The sequence below is a fragment of the Manacus vitellinus genome, unplaced genomic scaffold (genome assembly GCF_001715985.3).
Source record: "Manacus vitellinus isolate BGI_N305 unplaced genomic scaffold, ASM171598v3 scaffold_72_pilon, whole genome shotgun sequence".
Lineage (NCBI taxonomy): Eukaryota > Metazoa > Chordata > Aves > Passeriformes > Pipridae > Manacus > Manacus vitellinus.
In genome coordinates, this window is record NW_021940764.1 from 204,749 (window position 1) to 225,722 (window position 20,974).

Sequence of the window (20,974 nt, forward strand, 5' to 3'; positions counted from 1 at the left end):
GAAATTTAGTGTTTGTTATTGAAATGCTGTCACGTGGCCAGTGAGGTACATTCCCAGACATTCGTGAAGGAGGATTATGAATGAAGGTGGATTTGAAGGAAAGCCAAGGGGATGGTACCTGCCTAACCCCAAAGGACGGTAGAAGGTGAAAAGAATTAAAATTAATTCAACATGATACCATGTTGCTTCAAGTTGGGGCCATTTTCTCTGGATGCCTACAGTTGCATTAGGCCAGTTTGCTTTCATTCTTAAACAAACTTATTTTTATGGACAAATAGAGACAAGAGCTCTGCCCTCCTCTGCTCAGACCACGCTGTCTGTGCCCACAATGGACATTTGTTGACCTGTGACTTCAATTTGATATTGAAAGAAAGTCAGAATTGAAAAGATTCCTCAGCCAGCCACATACACTCAGCAAGCCACTCTAGTCCACCAGCTTCAGGCTGTTTGTAAAGAAAAGGTGAGAAAATACTTGTTAAGAGGTGAAAAATAACCTGGTTTCCCCCCTGCTTTCATGAATTCATCTCTAGTTTATTAATAATAGTTTTGTTGATAGTGTAAACTGCATTTAATGTTGTTATAAATTTCCAAAGCTTACTGAAATATTTATTATGGTGTTCATTTACTGACACTCACATTCCGTGCCAATAGTTCTGAATAATTATATGTTTTCAAAGCCACTGATGTGTTCCTCAGTTTGTTTTATTCCTTTTTTTCCCTTTTTTTTTTTTGAGGCTCTTTGCCTCAATTCCATGTTGTGATAGTAAAGGGTTTGCCTGTGTACACTTTTTAATACCCTGTACAGTATGTGAGTAGTTTTACTGATTTAATGGAACTGTTTATACTGCACTGTGCTCACTAGGAGGGATGTAAAAACTTATTCTTACCCAACTGTTTTAATTACCAGCAGTTTCATAAGCTCTGGAACGAGGACAGACATTCACTGGGAAGTAGGTTGAGACAATGAAACCCGTTTTTAACATCAGCTCTTTGCAGGTGCTCATTGGCAGAGGCTCAGCTGGTCTGTGTTTAATTAGCAGCAGAGAAATGAAGAATTCTGTGCCGTAGTACCAAGCTTCAGTTTTATATTTTTTTTAATTCAGCTTTAAAATGGCCTAAAATGAGGCTGAGACGTTATTGTATTACAGTTTTGATGCCCACGTGGAGTTCACACTGCCACTCATGGAGGTTCAAGTAGTTTATGAACAAAAGTGAGTTGTTTTCATATGAAGAGGTGGGATTTGTAAATAATGCAACAGATGGATATGTGCTGAAAGGGGAGAAAACACAGAAAACACCCACATGTTATGGTAAAGATTCTGAGGGAATCTGTGTGTTTCTAATTGCAGAGGAGATCTTAGAAACACTTGATTACAGTGCTACAGATTTTCCTATCTGCAGCTTTTCTTCTGCATTTCTCTTTCACTCCTTTCCTTTTAATATGCACACGTTGGCACACACAAAATATGCATGGGCAAACTCCATTTTAATCCTTTTTTATTGTAGTACTATAATTTACTTTGGTAAGTCGGTATCCCTGTTTAAAGTGCCTTAAAGCAATTAAAACTTAGTTTAAATTCAAGTATTGTAAAATGTACAGAGTCTAAGCACAAAAAAAAAAAAAAAAAGCTGCATAGTGGAAATACTGGAGCAGGTTGATACATTCAGGATGCCAAGTACTCAAGAGGTAAGAACACCAGCTCGGGGTTTGGGTTAAGGATAATTAGCCAGCTTGATACAGTACAGACAGGACGGGGCAATATCGATGCATTGTTACCATGAGCAAATGATAGAAGCATAAATTAACTCTGGAGGAATCTGAAGTCCCTGTTTTGTACACGTGCCATGGGTAATAAGGCAGATACTGACACTGAACTCAATCTGTGATCCAGCAAATCCGGGTTTGCAGACTCTGAGCCCCTGCAATCCAGTGGGAGCTGAGATCAGATCCTCGTCAGAACCGTCACAAACAATCACTCCTGTCTCGGTACAGTCTGGTTTGGCTCTGTGATTGTCCCGTAGCATTACAAAGGAGGATGGCTGGTCCTCCGTGGGCAGGGTCTCTGTGTTTGCCCACATCCACTCCCAGCAGGACTGGGGGGTTCCTAAGGGGTCTGGTTGAATTGGACTTGGAATTTGTAGCCCTTTTTTTTTTGCCCAGTTAATTTGAAGGAATAACAGTTGTGCCCTGGTGTAACGGTAACTTGTCACATGTCCTAGGCCAGGAGAGTCCCTTAAGGTTTGTCAGAAGAGGAATTTGTTGAAGGTGTTTTAACGCACGCTGTTACAACAAACAAAATTAACGGAATACCGGCATTAAAATGGTTGGTTGGCTCCTCACATTTGAACAATCAGAGGGTAATTTCACTTGGCCTGGCTGAGAGAGTGGTAGTACAGCTGTGTGCAGACACATAAGAGAATGACTGATTTTTCAGGGGAAATCACTGCTTCAAAACCAGGGGAGTGATACGGCTAAAATGTTGCTGGATTGGAACAACACTTTTAAAAATGGGGTTGTAAGGATGCAAGGGAAAGATATTTTTGCTCAGTTGTTGCCTAAAAAAATGAATTAAAAAATCCCAGCCACTTTTAAAAGAAAATTGTTAATAGTTCATGTATTTTAAGAGCATCTTTGTATGTAAGTTTTGCTGTTAGAAAGTATTATTTTAAAATATATTTCTAGAATTATGACAGATGTGATATAAATTATTGCAAGGATTCCCCAGTCGTTATATATATGCCCCAGTCGTTATATATATGCAATATTGAATATGTAAGAGAGTGAAATATGCATTTCTCATTTCCAGAAAGAGAAGACAAGTTCTCCTTTACAAAGGCAGATATGTCAAACTATAAAGTTAATTTTTGTCCTATTTGGTGAGATTCTACAAAACAACAACAATGAGAAAATGAAAGGGCTGCACCCAGAGTATAAAACCAGTAGAAGTCGGGTTTCCTGGAATCTGAACTCCCTTGCTCTTCTCCCTAATTTTTGGAGGACCTGTATGGTGTTATGGTGTTAATCCAAGTGCCTGGTGAGGTGTGGTCGTAGCAGACAGCGGCTGTGGGAGTCCATCCACAGTTCATTCCCAGAGCCTGTTGGAGGTGCTCTCTGGGGGAACGGGCTGAGGTTAAGGTTTGATGGAGGGGATGCTGCAGGATCTCCTCATCACCAGCCTGACTTCAATGTCGGGCAGAGTTTTCTTTTTGGTGTGCAGACACCCCTCGTCCGTGGCTGCCAGGTGGAGGTCGAAGCGCAGGGAGACCGACTTTTTCCTCAGGCGAGGGTTGTCCTTAAAGAAAGAACCTTCCCATTCCTTAATGACTTCATCCACTTTTTCTGTCCTGAAACAACAAAGCAGGTGTATTTATGATTTTTCAGGCAATACCAGTTACCTGTTTTCAGGACTGCTTTTAAAACAGGGAGAAATTGCATAATAAAGTGTCGAATTATTTAGGACAGCACTGAGACAATTGAAGCTTTCTTTTTTTCACAAGTTCATTCTCCAGAACAGCTAAATAAAGGGTGAGGGTTCATTATACTCTTGTTTTTGTACTTTTAGGTAGACATGGCTACAAAACCACTGCTCCAAACACATCGGGCAATTTGTTTCCGAGGAGAAAGCTTGGAATCCAGGCTCAAAAACTTTGCAAGAAGTCTCAGTACTGTAGTGGGCAGGCCAGAATTCCTGCATCTGAAAGCCTTCAGCATAGGGAGGAGAAAATCTAGTTCAGATCCAAACCTCAGAATGTAGAGCTACGTTACACTAAAGAGGAAAAAAAAGGGCAGGAGAAAAATAGGGGGAAAGCCAGCTGATTGAGGAATATTTAGGGGGCCAAAGCCTGCTGATTTAATTCTCTCTGTGTGTGTCAGGATCCAGATCAGACAGTTGGGCTCTGAGGCCTCACCCTGATGAGTTAAATGGCCCCATGCAGATCTGAGTGACTGTGAGTGACCAACAAAGCTCCTGTATGAGAATACATGTCAGGTGTGGGGTGTGTGCAGTGGACCTGGTGATGGCATTAATTTTTAATCCAAATTCCTACACTTTTTCAGCCTCCAGTTCCAGTTCAGTGCTAGGGATGTGGTCCACTACAGTGTGTTTGAAGGTAGCCTTAAATTAGTCCACAAAAAAGCTTAAAGAGCAGCAGAAAAAAAATAAAATGAGACAATCCAGTACTATTAAAGTAATTTCAGGTGAATAACACATCCTAACAGACTTTCACAAGCCTACTTGGGAGCCAGGTTCTCCCTCCCTTGTTTGGGGGAACGTAGGAGTTTCCAAGGAGCAAGTTGGAGCAGCTGAGCCTGAATTTATGTGCATAAATAGGCCCCAGAGGGACTTCCCAAACGTGGTCTGGGCTCTTTGCTTTCAGCCTTAGCGAGATGAATTATTCATAGTTTCATTCTTAACAGAAATAGAAATTACAAATCAGAAGCACCATCCTGGTATTATTTGCTTATGAAGCCAAGGCTAATAAAAAGGACTTTCAAGTGTAATGTACTGTTAAGCCCTGCCATTCAGTGCACCTTCAGGAGCTGCCACTGCTGTTCTGGAGCTCCTGGGCTCTTGTGGGCGTGGTAAAACAGGTACCAAATAACGGAAACTCAAAGCTGCTGGCACATAACCCCCACCATTCACTTCCAATTGTTATTCTCTGAAACTCCTGTTTATCTTACTGTACAGTGCCATGAGCTTCAGCACTTTCCTTCATGATATTTCCATCTAGGATTGCTTGTTTTGTCATCAGTTCCACCTTCTCTGGTTGGTGCTTCTTTACACCATCTGCAAGAGAAAATGCAGGTACACTGAGCCTGAGACAGGGCACAGGCAGGACAAGGACCCAGAGGTGTTTTTCCTCCTGCTGCATTAGAAAAGGTGCTTTTGTAATATCCAGGAATTTGTAGTTGTGAACCTCCCTTAGGGCCGAAATCCCCCAAGGGGAAGGTGTCTGACACTCACCTGGAGGCAGCATAAAGGTGATCTTGCTAGTGCTGGGCTTTTTGTCATCCTTCTGGGCAGGTATCGAGCAACGGAACCTGCAAACACAGAAATGATCACAGGCTTCCAGCAATATTGAATTGCTTTGATCCCAAACTGGTCCTGTGAACAGCTGTGCCACACTGGGTGCAGTGAGTGTGCTGCTCCCTGCTCAGCTGTGCCACACTGGGTGCAGTGAGTGTGCTGCTCCCTGCTCAGCTGTGCCACACTGGGTGCAGTGAGCGTGCTGCTCCCTGCTCAGCTGTGACACACTGAGCACCACTGACTGTGCAATCAGGGAAGCTTTCTTGCAGATACCATTTCTAGGGATTTTATACTTTAATTTTTTAGTGATTGGCTCATGCATTTACAATTCTGAGCATTTAAATGCGACACTCAGAAGTGGAAGATGCACTTTAGAGCTTTTTCCCTAAGCAGTGAGTACCTGCTCTCTTCTTGCTCCAGCAGGCTGCGATACGTCGCTATCTCCTCCTCCAGCTTCATCCTCGTGTTCAGGAGAATTTCGTGCTCTCGAAGCTGTTTCTCAATTCCCCTTCTCACTTCCAGCAGCTCTTTCTCCAAACATTCAATCTCACCTTCTAAATTCTGTAGCTGCATGTGGTACTGCTGCTCTGTGGCCCGCAACGAACGTTCCAAACCCTTTTCCTGTGAAATTTGAGTCGTATTTTAAGATTTGGAAAAGCATGTGCATAAAGATGTTATATGTGGTTTCATTAACAAACTGTGCAGTGTTACATCGGTTCTTTTAAGATTCATTAAAAACAGGAGTAAAGCTTTCAAGGTAATACTTTGGCTGAGAAATTTTTGAGTAAAATCTGTGATAATTTAAACCAGAATGAAACTGTAGCCCCCTCTTGCACAGCAATCCACTGCCTTGAGTTTACAGATCTCCCATTTTACTTAAACAGTTAAATGATGTCCAGCTCAGTGCTGCATGAACACTGTCTGTGTGTTCCTGGAGCTTTTCTGTAGTGCCAGAATCAAACTCCTGACTATATTTTATGACATATTTTATCACGAATGAATTGATAACTTTGGTCCACACGTTCAGTGGAAGTTATAAACCTGCTGTGGATTGGTTAGGCAGAGTGACCAGGAGCTTGGTGAGGGAGCATCGTGCAAATATATGTTTGGCACGTGTGAAAACAGGACAACACACGTGTATGGAGTGGCAGATCCTGCACCAGAACATGAGCTGGGTTAGTGTGAGTGGGTGAGGGCTCTGGGAGGAGCTGGAGCCCCCCAAAGCTGGCTGCTCCTGCAGGCTGGATTTCTGCTGTGTGGTGGCTGTGACTGCCACAGAAACAGACTGTGGGGTAATTTACACCAAGGATGATACTTCTTTTTTCCAGGAGAGTTCGAGTCTTGTTTCTGGCTCTTACCACGGCGTGGAGGGACTCGATTTCCACCTGCATGTGGTGCCACTGCCGTCTGGCCTCGCACAGTTCTGCCCTGGCTGCCTTTAGTGCTTCTGCATCTTTGTCCATTCTTTTACTTGCACCTTCTTCTGCCTACAGGGGACATACAAAAGATAACAGTATTAAAAATATTCAAATAACGAAAATAGGTAGACATAAAAATACCTAGTTGGAATTTTTGTTAGAGTTGTATAAATGTGCGAAAGCCTGAAGTGAAGAGTTAGTGTTTTCTGTGCTGTGTAGAGGAGAAGCCCTTATCCTGCTGTATTTAATGGGAAGAGGTTGCCCACCTCTCTGTCCCTGGTATCTTTGTCCTAGAGGAATTCCCATACAAATTACCCAGTTGTACTGAGACCTTCCTCACCTCTGGAGCTTAGAGGAAGTGCAGGTGGTTCAAGTTTCCAGGTTTGAATAGGGTGCTTTAGGTTTAATGTATTTTTTATTTTGTTGGGTTTTTTTCCCTTTTATTGTATCAAAAGTAGGGTATTAAGCACGTACGGGGTCATTTTAGATTTGGGCTCATCTTTGATTTGATAGTATGTTCCTGCACATAACTTCCAGAATGATTGTTTGACTTATGGAAGTTATTTTTCACTTTTGACCCTGAGTTTCCCTGCAAGTGGTGAAGATGCCATAAGCCCTTGAACAGCACCTGCTCTTTTGCGTATTTTACTGCTTTGTGCAGGTTCTTACAATGACATCAATTCAAAGAAAAGAAACTCTCTAATTCAGGTCCTATGAACCAAGGAAAATAAGTTCTTTTCCCCCCCATCCATACTGACATATTGCAATTTCACCAGGCCATCATTCTGGTGAAAAATCTGTGTTTGGCTCATCCACAAGTGAACCCCCAACTCTCTTTGCTTCCCCTGGGTACTGCAGAATTTGTGTGACAGGATCAAACCAGTGAGCACTGCCTGCTTGGTGCCAACACCAAGATAAACTTGCCTTCCCTGCCGGGGGTGCAGCTGCCGGATCAGCCAGGCTGCAGCAGATCTGGCCTGTCCTTAACACAAACCTCCAGGAGTCCTGCAACACCTGACTACGAGGGGACACAGTACCTGATTCCCCTGAATTTCTTCGTGTTTGATGGCCCAGCATTGTTTTGCCATTTGGTTTCTGTTGGGTTTAGGGCTGTTTGTGTCTGAATCCCCAACAGCAGCACTGTGTGTTGGTAACATTCAGTTGGGCTGTATGAGAGAACAACATATTTGCTGAAGAGCAGAACATAGTTTTACTGAGAGCAACATAAAATAGTTCCTGCAAAGATGCAGTTTTCTTTACTAGAGGTGCTAAAGATGGCAAAGCTTGCTGTATATAAATGGATTCTCTTCAGGATTCTCTTTTCCTCTGGGATAACTACATGGAGCTAGAGGTTACCGTGTGAAAGCCTATGTCATCATCCCTTAAATCCCAGCAATAGCCCTGCTGCAGGGACAGAAATGCATCCCGACGGGTTACACAGCATTCGTTCCGTGTGAATCCATACCCGAAACAAAATCTACTTCCGAATCTTCTAGTTCGCATCTTACTGCGGTAAAATCCAAATCCCTTCCCCGAAAATCTGCTGCATCGAAAGGAATTACTGTACCTCACAGAGGCTGCGGGAGGAACTGTACGGCCAGGGAATGGCTCCGTACTCTGCAAGGTGTGTGGCTGTGAGGAGGCATTACCTGCGTCCTTGCTGAGCTGACGGTCTTTATCTGATTTCGGGTGATGTGCGATTCATACTTTGCCCTGATCTCTCGGCGGAGCCGGGCCGGCTCCATCCTCCTCCTCCTCCTCCTCCCATCCTCCCCGGCTCCCGGCTGCTCTGCCGGCGGCGCGGGGATGCGGCCGCGGGGCCGTTAAAGCGGCAGCGGCCCATTTCGGGGAGCGATGGGGGGTCAGAGCCTGCCAGCCCGGCCTGGCTGCAGCTTAATACAGCAAAGGATGCCGCTGAAACAGCGATTCCTAAATTATGTGCCGAAATGAGTATATCGATGTCTTTCTGTTTTAGTTACGCTGTAACCGTGGGGGTTTATAACCTCAGAAATGGGAGGGTGAGAGGTACACACAGCGAAGGACAAAATTGCAGCTGCCCAGCATGAGGTGCGCTGGCAGGGGCAGGGAAGGGCAGAGCCTCCCAGCAGCACAGCTGGATTGCTGGCAGTGCCGCTGGCAGGTTCCTCCACCACCGCTGGGACTGGCACAGAATTTCCCTCCCTGGAGGTATTTGGGAATCAACGAGGGAAAGCCTCAGCTGTGTGACCTGACCCAGTGTTGAGGACTGTCCCGTTTCGGAAAAGAGCTGAGCTCCTGGACATCCTCACACCCAACACTGCTGGAACACACAAGGAGGGAGAGGAACCAGCACTGCTGGTGAACAGTACTGATATGGTGAGGGCTTTGGCTCCTCTTCTGCACAGGGCAAAGTTCTGGTGAATGAACACTTCAGACACCTCACTGCTGTCAGAAAACGAGTCTGGGTCATCTGTGAAGGTGTTTCAGTACCTTCGGTGCCTGTTCTCGAGGTGTTCAGTACACACAGCATGCAGAATGTGTGGGGTTCTTACCCCTTTCCAGACAGCTCCCAGGCAGGTCCAGCACAGGTTGTCTGCTGTGCTGTGGTTTCTGCAAGTGATTCTGCATTTCCTGGCTCACTGGAGCACTGGATGATCTTGTCTGCTAAGAATGGCTCTTGCCTGTTTCAGTTTTACCTCTTACCTATTTCAGTTTTTTCTGTATTGCACCATGTCAGATATGCAGTAAAAAATTTCAGATTTCAATAAAAAAATAAATTTATCAGAGGGAATGCATTTTAGGCTCTAAATAAGAGTATACATCAGTGAATGATAAAACAGGCAGTGAACTTTTACAAGGCACTTGTCTTTTTAGAAGTCAAAGTATTGTACCAACTAAAAGTCTCCTGGTGTGCAGGAGGCATCCCTGTTCTTGGCTCTGTCCACTGGTGTGTGTGAAAGGATCCTGTGTTTGGATTTTATTTTCCTTAGCTGGTTGTCTTCCAGCTGACCTGGACTGAGATGGGAAGGTTTTGTTGTCCAGTCTCTTTTCCACAAGTGTCTTAATTATCCTCATTCTATGTAGTTCTAACCCCAAAATAATGGCCAGTAAGGAAACCATAAGGAATCCAACAAACAAACACAAGATATTGTAATTAGGACAGTAAAAACTAAAGCTTTCTTTTTCCCTCTTTTTTTTTCCAGGTGTAAGGGGAGCACCTGGCCACGAGATCCCCGAAGGCTAAAGGTAGGCAGGTGTAATCAATCATATCTTTCCTGGGATTTATGGAATTTTGAATTCCATTTTGAATTCCAACACTGCTTTCAGTGTTTATATTCTATTGTTGGATTTTAGTTTATAGTTCAGGCACTGGGCAGGGATTGTTTATCTGTGATGCAGATAATATACTGTGGTGGTTGCACTGGGCAGGGATTGTTTATCTGTGGTGCAGACAATGTGCTGTGGTGGTTGCACTGGGCAGGGATTGTTTATCTGTGATGCAGACAATGTGCTGTGGTGGTTGCAGACTCCTGGGGCTCAGCGTTGGTGCTGGAGGGGGTTCATGGAGAATGAAGGGACACTGATACCTTAAAGCTTGTTGAGTCCTTTTTATTAGTCAAGAAAACTGGAAAATGAGGTTAGAACAGCAAAATTATTTTATCTATTGATTGGTAAAGATTATAAAAAAGGAGATCTGATTAAATGTGCACTCTGTATTTCTGGTTATTGAGCACAGAATTGATGATATATTTAAAGAACACTGTGGAAATCATACAGGTAATGCTGATAGAGTGAAGCAGGAAATACATTGCATGACTGCTAGGAATGAAAGTGCTGACTTTGTCTGATGTAAGAGTATCTTAGTACAAAGCCAACTTTTTATCACTTCATACAAAGGAATAAAATTATTTATCCATTTTGGCTTGGAGCGAATGGATCCTTTGCCACATCAGATTGTGCCTCATATCTTCTCTTCAACTTCCTTAACGTGGGATGCAACAACTTTTCCATCTACCACTTCTTCAACAATTGTCTTGATCTTTCTAGTTTTGGTTGGATCTGAACATAAACAAAACAAAAAATATTTATCAACATGTTAGAAATGATAAAGCTGAGCAGGGTGTACACGACCAGGTACCGCCTTCTCCTTTCCTGTTGGCTTCTGGTTCTAATGAGCTGTATGATGTAGGATAACATGTATTATTTTATTGATAAGAATGACTTTAGAAACAAAATTTTATCAACCAAGTTCTACCTACCCTGAGAAGAATCCAGTGATTGTGTTTGAGATTTGGACCCCGTCAGGGATGAGCTTTCAAACGTAACTGCCTGTCCTGCGCCCCTAGAAGTGAATCAGAGACACGTGTGGTTGCAGGATGTTCAGTAGGATTGGGATGAATTCCCTTTCTGGGGTGACACTGAGAGGTTATTTCACTACTGAACAGAATGGCTCTCTCTGCTCAGTCAGTGGTATTTCAGATCGCTGTATGTGCCTCACTGTCCTTTGGAGAATGCTCCGCTTTATTTTTACCTCTTTTTACCTGGAAAGGGTTTTGCTACAGAAAATAAATCGAGGCGATATTTTGTGTCAGTCGGTGCCTTACACGAACTCCCCGTCCAGCAGGCGCCGGTAGGTTTCAATCTCCATTTCCAGGCGGCTCTTGATGTCCAGGAGCTGCTGGTACTCCGCGTTCTGGCGCTCCATGTCAGCCCTGACCTGGAGCAGCTGGGACTCCAGGTTCCCGATCTGCAGCTGCATTTGGGACAGCTGAGCGCAGTAACTGCCTTCCGTCTCTGCTAGAGTGTCTTCCAGGGATTTTTTCTGTGTGAGGATATTAAATAACCTCTGATTAAGGAAAAAAACCACCTTTTTACAAAGGCAAAACCGACTGAAATAGTTTAAGGGTGTGAGTGCAGCTACATTGCTTAGAGGGTTTTATTTTCTCCTTGAAACACCAGTGCGAAAACTGGCCCTTGTCACACCCCTGAATGTGAACATAAAAGCTGATCTGCTTTGTGATGTGCTCCTTGCAGTCCAGTTAGATATATTACTGCAATCCAGTTAGATATATTACTGCAATCCAGTTAGATACATTACTGCAATCCAGTTAGATACATTACTGCTGTTTAGGAACTAAAGGAATGTAGGGTTTAATAGGAAATAAATGCAAATCTTAAATCCTGTGGAATAGTATTGGAAGCTGCTGAATTGGCTCTGAGCAGTCAGCAGCTCCCCTGGAACGTACCATGGCCAGCTGAGACTGCAGCTCTATTTCCAGGCTCTGCAGGGTCCGTTTCAAATCCGTGATCTCGCTCTTTCCCGACTGGAGCTGCTCGGTGTGGGTGGAGATTTCCCTTTTCAGCTCCCCGCTCTGAAATGACAAGGAAGAATAGGGTGTAATTTTACTCTTCCAAGTACTGAACTCATTTTTCCAAGCATTTTTCCAGCTTTGCTCCCTCTGGTTGTTACTTTTTCATTGAACCACGCCTCGGCCTCTTTACGGTTTTGCTCGGCAATGACTTCGTACTGTCCCCTCATGTCATTCAGAAGCTTGGTCAGGTCAGTCCCTGGAGCAGCATCCATTTCCACGCTGACTTGGCCCATTTCACTGCTTTGGATGCCCTGAAGCTCCTGGAGAGGTTGAAAACAAGGAAAGGTTCTGTTAAAAGGCATAAAGATATGTAAAGAAATATATGTGATATAAATTCCATTTCAACAAGGATCTCACGTGCACGTTGCTTGCAATCTTTCACTTGGTAAACTCAAAAAATAACAGCAAACAAAACAAATCACGAAACCCAGGAAGCCTCACTGGCTTAAATAGGGGAATAATTTGACGTTTCACAATTCCATCTGCCTTTGTTATGAATTCCCAATGGGAAAAAAACATACCTCCTCATGATTCTTCTTGAGGTAAGCCAGTTCCTCGTTCAGGCTTTCAATCTGCAGCTCCAGGTCCGCCCTGGTCAGGGTCAGCTCGTCCAGGACTCTGCGCAGGCCGTTGATGTCGGCCTCCACACTCTGCCGCAGAGCCACTTCATTCTCATATCTGTGCATGAGGAATTAAATGTTATTTTTTTACGTGGCTAACGAGGTCAAATGCAAACTATTAATGTGTTTTATTGTAGGTTTTAATATGAAATCGTAATACGTATAATTCCTGTAATATTGTTTAATAATTTTATTGCAAGTATTCTGCAAGGAAAGAGATTTTTAATAGAAAAGAAGATTTTCCTTAAAATATTAGTAAGAGTTTTTGTAGTATTAAGATTTCCTTACTTCAGTCTGAAGTCATCAGCAGCCAGTCTGGCATTATCGACCTGCAGAATGATCCTCGCGTTGTCGATGGTTGCATTGATGATCTGGAGTACAAACAGTGTTCAGAGAATGTTTTTACAGCCCAAAAGCTTCACAGAAGCTTTGTAGTAGCTTTAAACTTCGTTATCTACGAGAGTTTGTAGAGCTGGATTCCATCACTGCCTTCTCTTCTTTCAGATTAGACAAGTCACACTGTGTGACACAGCTACAGAACTGCTTTAAGGTACAGGAAAAACTCAGCACGTGTCACAGTGCAAGGTGACAGAGGTCACTGCAGGGGTCGGTTCTGCAGGATAAATGTGCTCTTGGTTTCTGAAAGGAACTTCTTATTTTGGCTGACATACCTTGTTTCGAAGGTCTTCAATGAGAGGATAGAATTTACTGTAGTCGTTCCCAGATCCAGGGGTGCCAGTGCCAGGGCCACTTTTCTCGTACCACTCACGGATTTTGCGCTCCAGCTCGGTGTTGGCGTCCTCCAGACATCTCACCTTGTCCAGATACGCAGCCAGACGGTCGTTGAGGTTCTGCATGGTTTCCTTTTTTGAGCCAGAAAGAAGGCCACCATCCCCAGCACCAGCAGGGCCATACCCACCTCCAAACCCAGACCCTGCGCCACCTCCAAAGCCACTTCCAAACACAGCACCTGAACTGCTGCCAAAACCACTTCCCAAACCTCCCCCAAGAGCGCTGCCTAAGCCACTTGCATAGCTAGCACCTAAACCCCCTCCAAAGCCCCCCCCAAAGCCGCTGCTTAAGCTGCTCCCAAAGCCCCCACCGAAGCCAGAGCCTGAGCCCAACAGGGAAGCAGCACCAAAACCTCCACCAGACCCTCCACCAAACCCCAGCCCGCTGCCACCAAAGCCCCCTCCACCACTAGAACTGGAGATCCTCAGAGATCCCCCGGGAATTCCGCTCCGAGAGGAGAACTGCCGGGACCCGCCGCTCGTGCGCACGGAAAGGGCCATGGTGGCCGAGGGGCCCGGGTGTGCTCCACGGAGGGCACGGCAGGGAGCAGGGCAGAGCGGGAGCAGGGGCAGCTTTATATGGGGACGGCAGTGGGTGTTTCAGGAGGAGTCCCCACCTCCTGGGGAGAGCTTCCATTCTCTCCCTCCTGTTCGCAGGGGACGTCAGCTTAGTGTGTCCTGACCGACTGAAATGATATGTGCCAACCGAAATTGCCAACGGGCGTGGAAATCTGGTGCCCTCCAGGTATTTGTATGAGGGGAAATGGGTGGAGTGGAGCTGAGACATCACGATCCTGTTCTGCCATGTGCAACGGAGCACGAAAAGTGCTTTTCGCATTCAAATCCCTCCTAAATAATTGTTTTGTCATTGCATATTCAGTGCTTCCTGGGTTTGGGGCTGTTATTACAGGAGTTTGCTGAAGTCAGCAGAGTGATCCCTTTGATCCCTGCTTCCCAGAGTGCACGGCAGGAATGTCTTTCTTTTTATAATGCTCTTCTGGCAGGAGATTCTGCTGCATTAGTGCTCCTGGATGCTTCATAGGAAACAAGAAAAGTGACCATCAGGTGTCTGAGGACACATGGGCATTAAAGAGCTGCAGGGTGATAATTAATAGGAAAACATATATATACTGGATTGTGCCCAATAGGATTTGGAATTGGGTTTTCTGTGCTAACCCTTTTATCATCGAACTCCCTCAGTGTGATTTGCATATAGTCTGTAGCATATAGCATATCCCAGTTTGTACTTTGGACTGAAAACTGACCATTGTTTCTGGTAAATAGTTCGCTGTTATCTCAAAATAAGAAATCTGATTTCTGTATTTTGTGCTTTTTATAATACAAATCTAAAGATCAAATGCAGTGCTTCTGGGTGCAGGTTTGGGCACGGGAACCCTCCCAAACCAGTGTGTTTTTTCTTTTGAAGTTATTTTGGTATGGTTACCCTGGCTTAATTATATCATTGGATTTGTCAACTGAAATGAGTTAATTTTTGATTTCTCTGCACCCAGGGGCAGGGGTGCTTTTGGGGCAGAAAGGAGCGGAAGATCAAAGGTGCAAGTGAAGCTTTTCCGTGGAAACGAGCTGATAGCCTGGTCTCAGTGACTCAGGGCAGGGAGAGCAGAGGATTAGGATTAGTTCTTTGGCAGCTGTTTGTGTTCAGTAAATGACACCGGACAGGTGAGGTTTCAAAGGAAAGAGCTTTTTGTGTTTATGTTCTCAAGGGGAAAATGTAAACTCCTGGGACTGAGGATCCAGGTGTGGCACGGGGGCCTCCCTGTGGGATAGGGAACCTTATCGGCCTAGAAAGGTTTGACAGAGGTGGGGGTTGTTTCAAATAGATTCTTCTTCATGAAGTATCTTGGCCTGCTGTAGTCCTTGGTGCCATAATCATTCACAGAGGGTGAAAAGTATCAAATAGGCTACTTCAATTTATTTATTCCCATTAATTTATTATGAAAAACAAATTGACACTTCTTGTTTATTTGAAAATCAGGTTTTTTGTGAAGCTGCCTTACTTTTGAGTGGGAGTTTGTGTTCAGAGAAGGTGTGCTGAATTGATGTCTTAAGGCATTTAAAAAAACTAATACTTCTGTTTTTATCTGTCTTGGAAGCAGTTACACATTTATACCAGGCTGATTAGATTTTTTTTCAATAAAGCTACTTACTCACCATGTAAGTAAACCCAAAGTCTTGTAAGTTGTAACTTACTGATTTTTATTAACACTCCCCCACAATAACAACAATTATTTGAGCTTTGATAATTTGGCATTTTTCAACCCTGCTGGGGTGCAGGGAGAATTAGATGGGATTCTTTATAAATATTTTAGTTTTGGCATCAGGTCCAGGAAGCTCAGAGGCATCTCCTCTGCTGGTGCCATTTACATCTTCTCTTCGAACTCTCTGACCTCAGAGGAGACGACCTTGCCATCAACCACTTCCTCAACTATTGTCTTGATCTTCTTCATTTTACTTGATTCTGCAAGGAAATGGAAAAGAGAATTAATTACATGCAATGTGCACTGACAGAGTCATGTTGCTGCAGTACTGGCAGCCAATGAGGAAATAGTGAAAAGCATCTTCAATCCACAGGTACTTGAGGTAAACTTTTGGGGTGTGCAGGATATGCTTTCTTTTCTGTCAGATGTTCAGTGGACAGTGGGTTCAATAACTCTCTATCCCTCTGATAGTTTTGCTTCAGTTTAGCACAAACTTGTAGACCTAAAACCTTGGAATAGTCTTACACCAAAATGAATATTTTGCTATTAAACTGGATGTGTTGTTTGGGAGCCTCAATCTCCGTGTGCGGTCAGTGGGGCGAAGCAGATGCTTCTGCAGTTCTCCAGAGGGGACTTCAGTAACTCTCTTGTTCTCTTTGAGAGGAGCCACAGAATCACAGATTTGGTGAGTCTGTGGTTTTACATTGGGCACCTGAATTATATGCATAAACCCAGGCTTTGTATAGTCCCTGCAGGGTAACTATTCATATATTTGATTGCTTTCTTGGTGTGAGATTCTATTGGCTGATTATTTGCTGTGAAGCTGTTGTTTTATATCAGGCTGTGTCATTCCATAACATTTCGTCAGGCAGCCATCAAAACAGAAGGAAGTTGGTGGGACATACCTTTTTCAAGCTCTGCTGTAGCTGCTTCCAATTCGAATTGCCTGTTCAAATGATAAATTAGAAAATATAAATATATGGGACCTAATGGACTGAAGAAACATCCTTGTACATTTCCCATGCATTTGATCAGGACAGGTAATGCCCTTTCATCAAGACATTAAAATGAATTCTCTCTGGTAAAGTAAAACTTGCTGAGCATAAGCTGTAGGTGCCATTAATCTGCAGACTCATCTCTACATTGCCAGGACTTCAGCTCATGCCCAGTGAGCCAGTTCCTGAGCCAGAACAGCTGAACAGGCAGAACCTGGGGGGAAGATCCACTGCCTGCTTGCCCAGCATGGACAAGTCCATCCCAAACTGAATGACGGATGCTCCTGGTGTGTGAACACCGACCCGGTTACCCAGCTCACAGAGGAACAGTCTGCAGGCTGAGAGAGCCCACCTCACAATTCACAGCAGCTTCAGCAACCCAGCCTGAACTGCAGCCTGCTGTGACTGCGCCTGGGAATTGGGCAGTGGAGTCCCCCCAGCCCAAAGCAGCTGGAGAGCGGCAGATTTACAGGAAACCCAAGGCCGTGTGTGCTCACCCGCTCTCCTCTCCCTCCAGCAGCCGGCGGTACGTGGCGATCTCCATCTCCAGGCGAGTCTTGACATCCAGCAGGTTGCTGTACGCGCTGTTCTGAGCCTCCATGTCGGCTCGGAGCTGCCTCAGCTGAGCCTCCAGGCTGGCGATGGTTGCCTGGATCTGGGAGATCTGGTGGCTGTACCGTGCTTCTGTCTCAGCCACCGAGGCCTCGAGGGTCTGTTTCTGCAGCCGACGGGAAGAACAGAGACGTTTTATTCGGAGGATACAGTTTTGTGTTAAAATAACCTTTTGATAACTTTTATCCGTGTAACTGTCTGCTATCAGCAGTCCTTATTTCAATGCTCTCTGTTATTTACCATGTTCAGCTGGGACTGTAATTCCAGCTCCAGGCTCTGGTAGATCTGTCTGCGTTCCGTGATCTCTTTCCTCTGGACTTGGATCTGTTCAACGTTGATGGCAACTTCCTGGTTCAGTTCTGCTGTCTGGAATGAGGAACGGAGGGACTGTGAACTGCAGCCAGGCATGACCGGGGTCGCTGCTGATGTTTAAGCAGTTGGCCTTACCTGCTTTTCAAAGTGTTCTTTGGCTTCCTGGCGGTTCTTTTCTGCCATTTCTTCATACTGCTTTCTCATGTTTTCCATAATAGCTGCCAGGTCAGTGGCAGGAGCAGCATCCACGGCCACGTTCACGGAGCCGCTCACCTCTTTGCGCAGCCGGTTGCAGTCCTGCGGGAAGGGGGACTTGGTTAGCACCAGCTGCAGGGAGCTCTCACTCCTGGGTGTTGGAACCAGACTCAAAATCGACACACAGAGCAGTAATCCTTAAATAGCACCTCAGGGCAAGACAACTTAATCACCTCATAAGTACTGTTTACTATTTTGTAGCAATAAATGCTATATCATAGGTAAATGTCTTATAGAAGGATGATTTCCTCAGGACTGGATCTGTGGAATGAGGGTAGAAGTCATGGCTCCCATTTGTGTACTTTTTGGGGTAGCAACTCCTAAACCATAAATCATTATTTGAGAAAACCTTCACTCCTTCAGTCCTGGAATGGAGGAGTGTTCAGCGTTTGATCCCTGACAGCTTGGACGTCCCTTAGTGCCACACACAGTTATGCTGCTTCCAGGAAGCATAAAAATGCTTCCTAGTGAGGCTGTTTATGTTTTCCACTTAAAAACCCTCTCCCTGGCAGTGCTCAGCTGCTCTCACCTCCTCATGGTTCTTCTTAAGGAAGATGAGTTCCTCGTTCACGCCCTCGATCTGGGCCTCCAGGTCAGCTTGGGTCAGAGTCAGGTCGTCACGGACCCGGAGCAGCCCCGCAATGTCGCCCTCCACGCTCTGCTTGAGCAGGTGCTCGTTCTCAAACCTGTACAGGAGGGTGTCTTTTGTCATCTCTGGAGTGCAACAGTTTGGTGTAAATGCTGGAATCAGTAATTTCCACAGTCGTGAAATATTCACTAAACTTTAAGTTGGAAAATATTCACTTCTCAGCACGGATACCAGTAACTAGAAGCTTTCCTAAGTAAGAGGAGCAGGAAAGAGAATTGATATAAAATCATGGAACTTACTTCAGTCTGAAGTCATCAGCAGCCAGCTTGGCATTGTCAATCTGCAGGACGAGCCTGGCATTTTCCAGCTGGGCAGCAGCAATCTAAAGGGAATGGTGGACAAGCAATGAAGCTTTGCACAGAAATGCACTCTTGATCCTTTCCTGGGAATGAATACTGCAGCAGGGCTTCATCCCACATCACTTCAGCTGTCTGTCAGTCAGCTGGGTTTAAGCTAAGTTCCCTCTGAAGTGCATGGAAAGAATTAGGGATCTCCAAAAGGCAAATTGTCTTGTCATAAACTAAGTGTATAAAATGGAATGAACTGCTCTCTGAAGGGATCTGCTTTTAAAGGCTGGGAAATAGCACTGATATAAGAGGAGAAAGATTGAAGGAAGTTCTGGAAATATGATTTGACAAACCTGTCAGCTAATTGCTGGGAATATTTCTTGGTTTCCAGTGGTAATTTACTATTTTAAGTAGTGATCTATTATTTTTTTCTGAGCATTTGCCCTTCTTTTCTAAAAACCCACTTTGAAATAGACAATTGCTAAACTATATTTAAATATGGAGATTACCATCGGTACTTTCCCTAATTAAAATCACCTAAGGCAAATATCGTAGAATTAGTTAATTTTGAGTCAAAGGTTTTTCATGTGTAAGATTACTCACATCTGCAGGCATATATCTGGTATTACAAATGATGTAAAATCTGCAACTAATTTGTAGCTGAGCAAAATTAAGCATTTATTTTTCTCAGCTGAGACAACTGCAATTTGAAGAAGTACATTTTCTACGATAGATTATTCTCTGTCCCCCCAGTAACCGCAATCCCTACATTTATAGAGGGCTCTGTGATCTCTTACCTTGCTTCGGAGTTCTTCAATGGTTTTGAAGTAGGAGCTGTAGTCCTGCCCTACACTTATGGTGTTCTTCTCGTACCACTCCTTGATCTGCTTCTCGATCAGGGAGTTTGCCTTCTCCAGGGAGCGCACCCTCTCCAGGTACGAGGCCAAGCGGTCGTTGAGGTTCTGCATAGTGGATTTTTCGTTGCCAGGGAGCAGGACATCGTTGCCAGTGATGCTGAGCTGGAGGCCCCCGCCGAGGCCTTGGTCAAAGCTGGTGCTGGTGGAGATGCGGGTGCCGTAGCCCCCGGCCCCCCCGTAGACACTGGGTGCCTGGATCTTCTGCAGGGACATTTTCCTGGAGGTGCGACCGCTGACACTGGGGGCGGATTGGAGGCGGCTGCTGGTGCCCCACTGGATGCTGCGGGTGGAGAAGGCCATTTGTGCTCTTGGTCTGCTGGAAGGAGCCAGGTGAACCAGCACGGGCAGAGATGGGCAGTGAGGAGCTGCCTGTGTGCTGTGCACCTTTATACCGGGGCCAGGAGGAAGCACAGTGGCTGCAAACCCCACCTCTGTTGACACAGAAGGTCACTGGTGTCAGCACAAAGAGCACATAGGATATTACCCCCCCCTCCCCACGATAATGATTTTCATCTGTTCATGTTTGAGGAAACACTCCCCAGGTAGCCTGGCTTGCTTTGTTAGTGTTTTGAGTAAAAGATAAAGCACAAATGATCTGCTGAATCATTTATAACCATGTACTTGCAGCCATCCTCTCTGTAGCCCTTTGGAACAAAGGACTAGGTTCTTATCCCCCTGTGCAGTGCATGAATTTAAAATGAGAGTTGCCTGTATGTGACAAGAGACTTATAACATTTATATTTGCAATCAAGTGTGTATTTCTGTTGACTAAGCAATAATTTGGGCCTCAGGACAGTCTAGAACAGTGTATAAATGACTAGAAAGGAGGCAGCTGTACTTCCATGTGAATTCATTTCATAGTAAGCACAACCCAACATCCACACTGCCAGTGGAGATGGAGGCCGTTGCTTTCAGCTTGCATTGAATATGTATTTGTTTGGTATTAGAAAACCCCTACAAGTGGAACTCAAGCTTTCAGTACAGTTGAAATTAAGCAGGAAGAGTATTTCTTTGTCCCTAAATGAAGTAAGAGGAATGAGAATATTGGAGGCCTTCACTGCCCACTGTGTTTCACATGAGGTGAGACACTGAGGTCCATGGAGTGGCAGGAGGTGTTGAGCTCCAGCTTCCAGCAGAATGAGCCTCCAGCCCTCCTGTGTGGCTGAAGTTAAAGCAAACCTCCTGCCTCATCAGTATTCCAGAGACCACCAGTGCCGTGCTGGGGGGTCTGTCCCCAGCCCAGGGACTGTGACTGCTGACAGGAGACCAGCTGCCTTTGCAGGGCATGGAGAAACCCAACAGTCCTGCTGCTGGTCATGTGGAGGGTCCTGAGCTGAGCGTGGTGCCCACCTTGGATACAGAAAACACGGGGAGAACGTGGGAAGCAAGGGAAGAACCTGATTGCTGCGGGGCTGTTGGTGCTGCAGGGGAGCAGCTGGCTGGTGTGTGCTGGGACAGTGTGGAGGGGCAGCTCCTGGGGCATTGCACTGACAGTGCTGTGGTGTGTTATTGGTGCAGTCA

General features: G+C 45.1%; 3 protein-coding genes across 3 annotated transcripts; all 3 read right to left on the reverse strand.

The window, feature by feature from the left end:
- Positions 1–3,045: 3,045 nt before the first annotated feature.
- KRT222 (keratin 222) lies at positions 3,046–8,231 on the reverse strand. Its single transcript, XM_008923893.2, has 6 exons — positions 8,095–8,231; positions 6,386–6,514; positions 5,428–5,648; positions 4,965–5,041; positions 4,682–4,787; positions 3,046–3,345 (listed from the first exon to the last, which is right to left on the reverse strand). Exons 1-6 carry the CDS (start codon positions 8,188–8,190, stop codon positions 3,132–3,134), a joined length of 843 nt encoding a protein of 280 aa, XP_008922141.1. The 5' UTR covers positions 8,191–8,231; the 3' UTR covers positions 3,046–3,131.
- A 2,154-nt stretch (positions 8,232–10,385) lies between these two features.
- Positions 10,386–13,273, reverse strand: LOC103757727 (keratin, type I cytoskeletal 12). Its single transcript, XM_025896290.1, is given in 7 exon segments — positions 10,386–10,510; positions 11,018–11,246; positions 11,671–11,796; positions 11,895–12,056; positions 12,318–12,474; positions 12,705–12,787; positions 13,088–13,273. Coding segments are annotated over 7 exon segments (1,068 nt in total).
- Positions 13,274–15,560: 2,287 nt separating this feature from the next.
- Positions 15,561–19,753, reverse strand: KRT20 (keratin 20). The gene is made up of 8 exons (XM_008923894.2): positions 19,334–19,753; positions 18,489–18,571; positions 18,130–18,286; positions 17,481–17,642; positions 17,274–17,399; positions 16,919–17,139; positions 16,332–16,372; positions 15,561–15,686 (listed from the first exon to the last, which is right to left on the reverse strand). The coding sequence occupies exons 1-8, from the start codon at positions 19,751–19,753 to the stop codon at positions 15,589–15,591; spliced, it is 1,308 nt and encodes a 435-aa protein (XP_008922142.2). The 3' UTR covers positions 15,561–15,588.
- Between the last annotated feature and the right edge of the window lie 1,221 nt (positions 19,754–20,974).

Coding starts and splice junctions, on each gene's coding strand:
- KRT222 (XM_008923893.2), bottom strand. CDS start 8,190: ATGGAGCCGGCCCGGCTCCGCCGAGAGATCAGGGCAAAGTATGAATCG. Junction 6,515..8,094: donor TCAGCTCAGCAAGGACGCAG/GTAATGCCTCCT, acceptor TGTCCCCTGTAG/GCAGAAGAAGGTGCAAGTAA. Junction 5,042..5,427: donor CTGGAGCAAGAAGAGAGCAG/GTACTCACTGCT, acceptor CTGTGTTTGCAG/GTTCCGTTGCTCGATACCTG.
- KRT20 (XM_008923894.2), bottom strand. CDS start 19,753: ATGGCCTTCTCCACCCGCAGCATCCAGTGGGGCACCAGCAGCCGCCTC. Junction 16,373..16,918: donor CTGGAGGGAGAGGAGAGCGG/GTGAGCACACAC, acceptor TCATTTGAACAG/GCAATTCGAATTGGAAGCAG. Junction 15,687..16,331: donor TACAGCAGAGCTTGAAAAAG/GTATGTCCCACC, acceptor ATTTCCTTGCAG/AATCAAGTAAAATGAAGAAG.